The 11289-nt window shown below is 40.0% G+C and overlaps 1 protein-coding gene and 1 long non-coding RNA gene across 2 annotated transcripts; both read left to right on the top strand.

The window, feature by feature from the left end:
* Positions 1-3097: 3097 nt before the first annotated feature.
* Positions 3098-6487, top strand: Ubqln2 (ubiquilin 2). The gene has a single exon (XM_008829258.3). The coding sequence runs from the start codon at positions 3361-3363 to the stop codon at positions 5239-5241; it is 1881 nt and encodes a 626-aa protein (XP_008827480.1). The 5' UTR covers positions 3098-3360; the 3' UTR covers positions 5242-6487.
* A 2136-nt stretch (positions 6488-8623) lies between these two features.
* Positions 8624-11007, top strand: LOC115069625. The gene is made up of 2 exons (XR_003848879.1): positions 8624-8745; positions 10695-11007. It is a non-coding gene; the product is annotated as an uncharacterized LOC115069625 (long non-coding RNA).
* Positions 11008-11289: the final 282 nt, after the last annotated feature.

The raw sequence follows: 11289 nt of genomic DNA, 5'->3' as shown, positions 1-11289 counted from the left end.
AGAGTAACTTTGAACTAGTAATCTTATCTGTTTGGCTTTTTTCTTAAAAAACAGGTTCAATAAAATTTTGGTTTTCTTGATTGTTTATGAATGTTTGCTTTTATCATTATGCAGTTGGCATTCCATCCCCCTTGTTTTATTTCTGTTGTCTTCTTTATCTGAATGTCTAATACACCTTTTCACTGTTATTTGGTATTTAAAATATTTTGTGTGGGGCTGGAGAGATGGCTCAGTGGTTAAGAGTACTGGCTGCTCTTGTAGAGGACTGGAGCTCCAATCCCAGCACCCACAAGGTGGTCAACAACCATTCTTAACTCCAGTTCCAGAGGAATTTGAGAACACAGATGCACTTACACACATGCAGGCAATACACGCATATACATAAAAAAAATAATAAAAATTAAAAAAAATTATTTTTATTTTATGTGTATGCGTGTATTGCCTGCATGTAGGTAAGTGCACCCGTGTCATGCAAGGTCAGAAGAGGCTGTCTGATCCCCTGGGACTGGAGTTACTGACAGTTGTTAGCTGCCATGTGGGTGGTGGGATTCGAGCCCGGGTCTTGTGCAAGAACAACCAGTGTTCTTAACTGTTGAGCCATCTCTCCAGCCCTAAAAAATAAAAAAAATAAAAAAAATGTTTGTACGAATTTGACTCTGAGTTCATCCACATAATAGAAATATAATTAAATTCAGACTTGATAAGGTGCATTCTCTGTCCCCTTTTTCAAGCTTTTTTTTTGGTGTTTTTTGAGACAGGGTCTCCCCGTAGTCCCAGCTGGCCTGGAACTCAATATGTAGACCAGGCTGGCCTTGAACTCACAGAGATCTGCCTGCCTCTGTCTCCCAAGTGCTGAGATTAAAGATTTGTGTGACTATGCCTGGCTAAGGAGACTTTAAAAAAAAAGAAAAAAGAAGACGATTCCTGTGTGCCACTTACTTCAGTTGGTTTAGAGTGGAGCCTAGAAATTTCTATTAATCATGAGTCCCTTTTACCATACATAAGGATATCTTATAGTAATTATTGAGGTATATAGTAAAAATTAAAGTGATCAATAATTTTTGTTTAATTTTTATTTTTGTCACATTTTTGTTGATAATACCTACCTTTAGTATGCTGAAATTAAAGACAACTTGTGATGTATCCATAAATTTCTCTTTATTTGGGGAAAAATAAAGAGAACATATGAATTCTTGCTATCTAAAATTAACTATTGTTGACATTTTGTTGTATTTGCTTCCATTTGAAAGACAAAACACATTTTTACAAATTTAACTCATTCCCTTTAGTCACTATCTTAAATCGTGTGACATTTGGGATAACTGCTTCTAGTATATTTCTTTTCTGTTTCAGGGGGGCAGTACTAGGAATTGAACCCAGGGTTGCCTCATATATGATACACAAATGCTCCATCAGTGAGTTACAGCCCAGTCTCTCTGGCATATTTCTAAAAGAACATCTCATATACATATGAATGTATGTCTAATCACCATAAAATAATATTTGTGCCAATTATGTTTATGAGATCTATATATTAATATATAAAGCAAGTTCACTTTACATTGTATTGTGTATTATATTAATATTAATCCTGCTACATATAATCATATATTATTATACCAATTCATGAATATAATATGCCTGTTTTTTTTTCTTATATTAAGATTTATTGAGATGCCTGTAATGACTTAATGACTTGGAAATGCTGTTACATTATTCCTATGTATTTGTAGAGCACATGATTTTTCTATACGGTGGAAATAAGAGACTGAATTTGAAATTATTTCTTCTATTCAAATTTTCTTTATCAGTACTGCTACATTTTTTATTTCACTTAATTAGTAATGAAATAGATAAATATGTTAATGTCTGCCACTACTACTGTGTGCCTGTCAATTACTACATATGCTTTCCTCCCAAAATGAATTTCTAGTTTTTAAAGATAATAAATGCAATGCATACTTATCCACTAAGTTCAAAATCTTATAAAAATAGGAAATAAAAATTAATCACAATTTCAGGACTTACCATCATTATCATACTGTTGTATAATCTTTCAGATTTATTTTCTTCACATACAGTCTACACACTCTTTGATATTGACATCTGCGTGCCTGTATTGTTTCTACTTGTGCGGAAACATATAAAGCCAAATTAAACATAATCCCTGATTTCCTCATAACTGCAATGCATTTAACGTCTACTTTTAAGACACTTTATTCATATAAATTAATCACCATCTTTTAAGCACAAGGAATTATTTTATTGTATGGCAATGTCATAGGATGTTTGACTAATCCCATGTTATACACATATTTAAAATATCTAAGCACTGTTTTTAAATGCTACTGTTTTTAAAAGCACTGTTTTTAAATCCTTATCCGATTGTTTTCTTAGGGAAAGACTCTAGGGCATTTCTAAAGGAAAGTGGAAATATTTAAAATGTTCCTTTGTATTTGTATTACAATTCACACTACAACGAGCATGAGAGTGCATTTTCTCGGGCCCCTGTCAAAATGATTTAACATTGTCTTTCATCTTTGCCAACATGATAAACCAAAAGTAAAATCTCATTGTTTTCATTTGAATTCGTTTGATTGCTAGTGAATTTAATCGTGTTTTTATAAGCCTATTGTCCGTTTTTTCGCTTCTTTTGTAAAATGCTCGCTCCTGCCATGCCTTCCCTTCCCCCATCGGGGGTGTTCCTTTTTGCTTTGTCAGAGTTCTTTACAATTCATTTTTCGTCCTTTGCATGGGATGTGGTTCGATTCAGGCTTTCATCCTTTCACTGCCTCCCAGATTGTGAACGCACATTCTCCATTGGTCTTTCAACGCCCTTTAAAGAAGCTGCCTCCCCTCCCCCCCCGCCCCCTCGCCGCGCCTCTTTCTCCTCGCCTTCTCTCCTAGCCTCGGTCCTGCAATCTTCCTCCGCTTCCCCCTCTCTTTGTTTATTTCTCTCTCTCCCTCTTTTTCCCCTTTGCAGGCAGAGCTTTGCGCTGGGCCCAGCGACTGTCGCCGGGCCTGGCGCCGCGTCAGCAGGGGGCGGGGTGCGGTTGGGGGCGGGGCGGGGCGGCGGGAGCGCGGGCGCCGAGGCTGCGGGAGTTGCTGGGAGTGCGCGCGGGCAGATCACAAGGCAGCGGTGGAGAAGGCCGGGAGACCTGCTCGCGAGACCTCGGCCGTGGCCTACGCCGAAGCCTGTGCGGATCTGAGGACCGGGAGCCTTCGTCTGAGAGGTACCGTGCTCCGTGCTGCTTGCCCCGGCCGCCCTGTCTGCTGCCGCGGCGCCTCCTTCCTTCCTCCTTCCCTCGCGTCCTCTCGCTCGCCAGCGCCTTCCTGCCAGCCTGCGTCACCGCGGCCGCCATGGCTGAGAACGGCGAGAGCAGCGGCCCCCCGCGCCCCTCCCGCGGCCCTGCTGCGGCCCCAGGCTCAGCCGCCGCGCCGGCGGAGCCCAAAATCATCAAAGTCACTGTGAAGACCCCTAAAGAGAAGGAGGAGTTCGCCGTGCCCGAGAATAGCACGGTCCAGCAGTTTAAGGAAGCGATTTCGAAACGCTTCAAATCCCAAACCGATCAGCTAGTCCTGATTTTTGCCGGAAAAATCTTGAAAGATCAAGATACCTTGATCCAGCATGGCATCCATGATGGACTGACTGTTCACCTTGTCATCAAAAGCCAGAACCGACCTCAGGGCCAGTCCACCACGCAGCCTAGCAGTGCCGCGGCAACTAATACGACCACCACGGCATCGACTCCCAGGAGTAACTCCACACCTAGCACCACAAATAGCAACCCGTTTGGGCTGGGCAGCCTGGGAGGACTTGCAGGCCTTAGCAGCCTGGGTTTGAGCTCGACCAACTTCTCAGAGCTTCAGAACCAGATGCAGCAGCAGCTCATGGCCAGCCCTGAGATGATGATCCAAATCATGGAAAATCCCTTTGTTCAGAGCATGCTTTCGAATCCCGATCTGATGAGGCAGCTCATTATGGCCAATCCACAGATGCAACAATTGATTCAGAGAAACCCAGAAATCAGTCACCTACTCAATAATCCAGATATAATGAGGCAGACTCTCGAAATCGCCAGGAATCCTGCCATGATGCAAGAGATGATGAGAAATCAAGACCTGGCTCTCAGTAATCTCGAAAGCATCCCAGGTGGCTACAATGCTCTGCGACGCATGTACACTGACATTCAAGAACCCATGCTGAATGCCGCACAAGAGCAGTTTGGGGGTAATCCGTTTGCCACGGTCGGGAGCAGTTCCTCTTCAGGGGAGGGCACCCAGCCTTCTCGCACAGAAAACCGGGATCCACTGCCCAATCCATGGGCACCGCCGCCAGCTACCCAGAGTTCTGCGTCCACCAGCACGACCACAAGCAGTGGCAGTGGGTCTGGCAGTAGCTCCAGTAATACTAGTGGGAACACTGTAGCTGCAGCTAATTATGTTGCTAGCATCTTCAGTACCCCAGGAATGCAGAGCCTGCTGCAACAGATAACTGAAAATCCTCAGCTGATTCAGAATATGCTGTCTGCACCGTATATGAGAAGCATGATGCAGTCACTGAGCCAGAATCCAGATTTGGCTGCCCAGATGATGCTGAGTAGCCCACTGTTTACTGCAAATCCTCAGCTGCAGGAGCAGATGCGTCCACAGCTCCCAGCTTTCCTGCAGCAGATGCAGAATCCGGACACACTCGCAGCCATGTCAAACCCAAGAGCAATGCAAGCTTTGATGCAGATCCAGCAGGGGCTACAGACACTAGCCACGGAAGCACCTGGCCTGATTCCAAGCTTCACTCCAGGTGTGGGGGTGGGGGTGCTGGGGACGGCCATAGGGCCGGTAGGCCCGGTCACTCCCATAGGCCCCATCGGTCCGATAGTTCCTTTCACCCCCATAGGCCCCATTGGGCCTATTGGACCCACTGGCCCCGCAAGCTCCCCTGGCTCCGCAGGCTCTAGTGGGCCCACCGCATCCACTGTATCCAGCTCTGCACCTACTGAGACCACAAGCCCGACATCAGAATCTGGACCCAGTCAGCAATTCATTCAGCAAATGGTGCAGGCGCTGGCTGGAGCAAATCCTCCGCAGCTGCCGAATCCAGAAGTCAGATTTCAGCAGCAACTGGAACAGCTCAACGCCATGGGGTTCTTAAACCGTGAAGCAAACTTGCAGGCCCTAATAGCAACAGGAGGCGACATCAATGCAGCCATTGAGAGGCTTCTGGGCTCTCAGCCATCGTAATTACATTTCTGTACCTTGAAAAAAAATGTATCTTATTTTTGATAATGGCTCTTAAATCTTTAAACACACACACAAAATCGTGCTTTACTTTTATTTTGATTCTTTTAAATCTGTCTAGTTATAAATCTAATACGATGCATTTTAAGGTGGAATCCCTGCCTTCTATCCTCCCTGTTCTTCCTCCTCCCTCCACCCTCCTGCCCACCCTTTCCCTTCCCTTCCCTTCCCTTCTTGCCTGCCCTCTCCCCTCCCTCTTTGTTTCTTCCACTCCTTCTTTTCTTCCTTTTCTTCTTTTGATTTCCTTCCTTCTCTGTTTTGAATGATGGGAATCAATGCTGTTTCACTCAAAGGTGTTGCATGCAAACACTTCTCTTTATTCTGCATTTATTGTGATTTTTGGAAACAGGTATCAGCCTTCACAGTTGGGTGAACAAGTTTTGTCTTACAGATGTCCAGTTTATTTGCATTTTAAACATTAGCCTATGATAGTAATTTAATGTAGAATGAAGATATTAAAAACAGAAGCAAATTATTTGAAGCTCTCTAATTTGTGGTACAATATTGCTTATTGTGACTTTGGCATGTATTTTTGCTAGCAAATGCTGTAAGATTTATATCATTCACTGATTGTTTTTGCTATTATTTGTACACAGTACAGTAAGCACAATTGGAATTGTACATCTAGACGTATTACTGTAGAATCTCTGAGCAGAATATGTGTAAGTAACCAAAATAAGAAAGAATATAAGAAATATTCCTGAAGCTAGATATGTCTCACAATTTTGTAGAATCTTACAGCATATTTGATAAATTCTCAGTGAAAATGTTGGCTAGGCAAGTTCAGTTAAAATATAGTAGAAATGTTTATCCTGGTTTCTCTAAGTATACGTTAATTGTACAGAAAGCTTACAGTGTAACATTGTGTCAACTTTGCAGATTGACTGTATATGACCTTAATCTTTGTGCAGCCTGAAGGGTCAGTGTAGTAATGCCAGGAAAGTGCTTTTTACCTAAGACTTCCTTCTCAGCTTCTCCCATGAAGAGACCCTAATAAGCATTTGATTTGTAATTGGAAATGTAACTTTTACTGGAAGTGTCATGTGATGTTTGCATTACTTTTAACTGCTATGTATAAATGAAAGTGTATCTTTTGACTTTATCAGTTATTTCTCTTGTGCACAGGCAAAAATGCATTAAAATGACTAAAAAAATAAAAAAATTAAAAATGAATAAATCTTTTCCTTTTTGCCTTCTGGCCCCAGGGTCATGTGTAGAAGGGTTATCTCGCCCCACAATTATATAAATATTCCCTTTAGTTCACTTTTATGTTTTTAACAATGTTGCTCTATAGGGAATTATTATGATGTGCGGATTTAGATATTCTAATTATTGCTCCCCAATTATTAGTATTTTTTCTCACACAAATTTAAAATATACATGTTCATACTTTGTTCTGTGTTTGATTTCTCTTTGGTTCCACTGAATAATGTAGCCCTAGTATCTCACTCTGTAGTTCTTAAGGTGGAACTATGACTTCATATCCATTGATCTTTTTTTATATTTATTTTTTACAATTTGCTGATGGTTCTCACATGCTTTTTTTTTTAATATTTGTTATTTTTATTTTATGTGTATGCGTGTATTGCCTGCATGTAGGTAAGTGCACCTGTGTCGTGCAATGCCCATGGAGGACAGAAGTGGCCGTTGGATCCCCTGGAACTGGAGTTACGGACAGTTGTTAGAGCTGCCATGTGGGTGCTGGGATTCGAACCTGGGTCTTCTGCAAGAACAGCCAGTGTTCTTAACCACTGAGCCATCTCTCCGGCCCCCTCACATGCTTATTTTTTACCAGATGAACATTCAGTTAACAGACTTCCCTGTAAATACTATTTTGGGAATTCAGCTAGGATATTTTTAAATTGATATGATGCTGAAAACTATAGAATTATATCATTTTCAGGAAACTTATGTTGCTTTATTTGGTTTATTTTACTGAGGTTTGGGGGTGGAGGAGTGTTTTGGTATTTGGGAGCCAGGTCTCACTATAGGCTAGGGAAGCATAGGACTTAACCATATAGCCATGTATCCTAGGCTAGTCTTGAACTTAAATCTTCTTCAGGCTCTCAAATGCTAGGATTAGTACACCTAGCAAGGCTTTATTTTTTAAATTTGGTTAAAGCATTTTACATCCTTCAAGAGAGTATTTAAGTATTTATTTAAGTCCTGTGTAGTTCATAAATATATTCCTAGTTAATATAGCAGGAAACCAGTTGTACTACCACTAGTGGGAGTTTCTAGCATGTTACTCAGTGTAGTCACTTTTGTTGTACAGAATTTGTTTTCACATATTATTTTAAATTAGTATTTTATCAAAATCAATTTAATAGAAATTTGGTTGATCTTTTTGAGTTTTTCAGTGATAAATTGTGTGTCCTCTTTTTCACATCTATAGCATAAGCTGCTAACCACATGGACTACACGTTTGCTAGAAGTACTAAGTAATATGGAATTATTTTGTTCTTGCTTTTTTCATTTTAACCATAATGTGTTTGATGCAGCAGTTCTGTTTCTTAAAGAAACATTTTTCTGAGACATGGAGAATAAGTTTGCAAAATTAGTTCCTGTTAGACTCATTGTACACTAAACATTGGCCATTATCCTTTTTAAATAACTAGTTTCTTTTAAATATATGTAATGATATTTGGTCTTTCTAAGAACAACAGCTTAGGAGATAAAGGCATTATTTCACTGCCATGTAGTATGGATGTTTGAGAGCATGACAAAGATAGTCTACCATAATAAATTTAAGAATCTTAATGATGTGAATGATTTTAGAAGTAAATACTAAAACTGAGGGGTGTAGAAAATAAATCAGTAGCCACATGAGAAGCTAGATATCATCTGAGGCCTTAGCTTAGACATTTAAGCAGGTAAATTTCTGCGAAATATTCAAGGAACAGGATTCCTGAGCTTTGCCAAATTGTATTTTTAAAAATATGTTTTCTTACAGAAAAGATCTGTGTCTTTATTAGGTCCATTATTTTTCTGATTTCTAATTTATTAATTAAAAAAAACTACTTGAACCTCATTTTAAATTAAATTCTAATTTGTTTTTAATTTAATTAAAAAACTGTTTCGGCCTCATTTTAACTTTAGCTCTTATCTCTTAAGGAATATTTCCTCTTACTGCTGGTTTTTGTGTACATTCTGTTTTTATTTTGGGTTCTCTTCATCTATTGAACAATTTATTTATTTATCATTGACTCAAGAAGGTATAGCCAGAATTGCTGTCCTTCCACTTCCAAAAACAGTGATTCTTCTATCTTTTCACTGTACACGTGCTATCCTCTCAAATTGTTTGAGTTGCAGAAGTTTTTATTATGGACTCTGTAATTCAGCAGGATGCAGGAGTTGGGAAGAAGCTTAGGCCAGCAAGATTGCACCAGAAGAACTTCACAATCAAGAGACACCTTTGATCATTTGCCCCTTTGACCTCTACTTCAGGTATGTACAGGTAGCATATATACTTTTTCTGTTTATGATGAGTGGGGAGAGGTAGTTGGGATAGATACACAACACTGAAACAAATCTTGTTAATTTATCAATAAGAACTCAGGTGCAGATCATGTAGATGCTGGGAAACCATGATCAGGAGATACCTGTTATTTGGGAATGGTTGATCTTTCCCTCTCTGAGAGGGTAGTCTGCTTTAAATTGTGTTGGTTTGTAGGGTCAAAATAAGAGCAAATGAAATAATTGCCGTCAGGGCTTAATGTAGAGATTAGAGTTGTGGCAGGAAAGGCCTGTGACCCATTTCTCACATTCATGAAGTGACTCAAATCTAGAATTGACATTATTTGCAAATAATTGGTAACTTCATCGAAATGACTGAACTTACCTGATGAAAAATGTCCATCATAAATCTTAATTTAGTAAATGTAAAAAGTTGGTTTTTGGTGGGGAAGGGGGTCGTTTTGAGACTGGGTCTCCCTGTAGCCCCAGCTGACCTGGCACTTACTATGTATGAACTCACAGAGATTGCCGGCCTCTGCCTCTGCCTCCTGAGTGCTGGGACTAAAGGCGTGCTCCACCATGCCCAGCTAAATGTAAAAAGTTTAAATGATGGTAAGTTTGCCATTTCTAATTTGGTATTTTGTTTTTAAAACATTATGAAGATTAATTAAATGTAAATTATACAGTTTTCCTTCAACTTCTAATTTTCTCCTCTCACTCTTAACTATTTTATACCTCCATCCCCGGCCCTTGTTCTTTAAAGCTAGACGGGATTAGTGGGTTTGTGCCATGAGTTTTTAATTTGTCAGGCTGTCACAGAACTTCCTCATATTTCTCATATCCTTTAACATGGCCCCATCAGCATTATATCTCAGAAATTCCTTGAGAATTCTGTTGCCCTTTTTTTTTTTTTACAGGTTTTGCTCAATTTTTATTTTTGTCACTTCTGATGATTTGTTAGAAGAACAAGAGTTAAGATCCTGTTCTTTTGCTACCAACTTCCCAGAAATCTGTAGGGAGATGAGGGAAAAGCCATTTATGAAAACAGAAGAGAAACATGATTTGGCAGACAGACCACACACAGCAAAGAGCAAATTTTATTAAGTGATGTACATGTTTGCCTAGGCTTTAGACTTCGATGCAGGGTTTTTATCCAGCTTTGGTAAAAGCACCTTTAAACCAACAAACTCAAAGGTTTAAGAAATCCAATTTCTGAAGAAAGTGGGCTTTTATGTTCCAACAGCAATATTCAACAAATAGGAAGGAACTGAAGCATAAAGCTCCAGCTGTATCGAGGTATCTAAGCACAGACCAGGGCTCCCTAAGATAGCACTTTCAAAGTCCAACTTCAGAACTTCTTGGACTAGAAGCTGGGGAGATGGCTCATGGGGTAAGAGCACTTGCTCTTAAGCATGAAGACCTGAGTTTGAATCTCTAGCAGCCACGTAAAAAAAAAAAAATGGGGCATTGTGCATGCCTGTAACTCCAGCAGTCTGAGGGGTAGAGATGCAGGTCCTGAAATCTTGCTGGCCAGCCAGCCATTCTAGCTGTTTCCTTGAGACCCTATCTCAAGGAAACAAGGTGGAGAGCAATAGAGTAAAACACCTAGTAACCTGCTCTGGCCACCACAGGCTTGTGCACACCCACATACATAGGTCCATGACCCCCCCTTCCCATATACAGGAACTTGGGCTAATGTGAGCATTAGCAAAGATGCTAATTGCAGGAAAATATTTTATAGTTGACTATTGAAAGAATTATTGATGAACATAATAAACAAAAATTGATCGTTCTGCCTTAACAGGGATTTTACGATACCATCTTGTCACACCAAGTTAATTTTTTTGTTAGATTATGATAACAGTAATCCCTAGAAAATTCATGGTAATATTCATTTGTCATAACAACTTTATAAGATAGCACTATTTTTATGTTCCCAGTTTACAGAGAAGGAAAGCAAAATAAGGCTGGATAACATTGGAAGGTCACACTGCTATCAAGTGGCAGACTCAAGATTTGAACTGATTCAGTGTACTGCATCCCACCAGTTCCATTAAGTTATACTGGTTTGTATTAATCTCTCATAGACATCGTATAATTATATACTAACTAGCTGGCCTGGGTGTTGCTCAGATTGCATATCCCTTGTTAAATAAATGCATCTCTGCTGCTATTCAGCCTGAAACAGATTACATAAAAAGGCACATATGAGAATCAGCTTTGCCATAAATAAAAAGTAATTGAAATATTGCATATTTGAAACTTCTCTTTAAGAACATCTGTTTGCAGTGGTCTAATACATATAGTATGTCTGCAAATTGGCAATCACTTTTGCCATTGTGCTTTAGCTGCTCTGAAAGATGTCTGCTTTGTGTTGAGCTGCCTCCAGGGATCTCAGAAAACAACCATTGCCTCACTGAGGCATTTGACAGTTCCTCAGAATGCCCTTGGGAATAAAGTGTAATAACATGAGCTAGATGATCATGGTTTGACAGTAGATGGGTTAGTACTTTGGACTGATAGTGTTCAAAAGTG

This window comes from Nannospalax galili, unplaced genomic scaffold (assembly GCF_000622305.1).
Source record: "Nannospalax galili isolate Female #2095 unplaced genomic scaffold, S.galili_v1.0 scaffold994, whole genome shotgun sequence".
Lineage (NCBI taxonomy): Eukaryota > Metazoa > Chordata > Mammalia > Rodentia > Spalacidae > Nannospalax > Nannospalax galili.
Note: the sequence above shows the minus strand (reverse complement) of the source record. Positions and strands in the feature narration are given on the sequence as shown.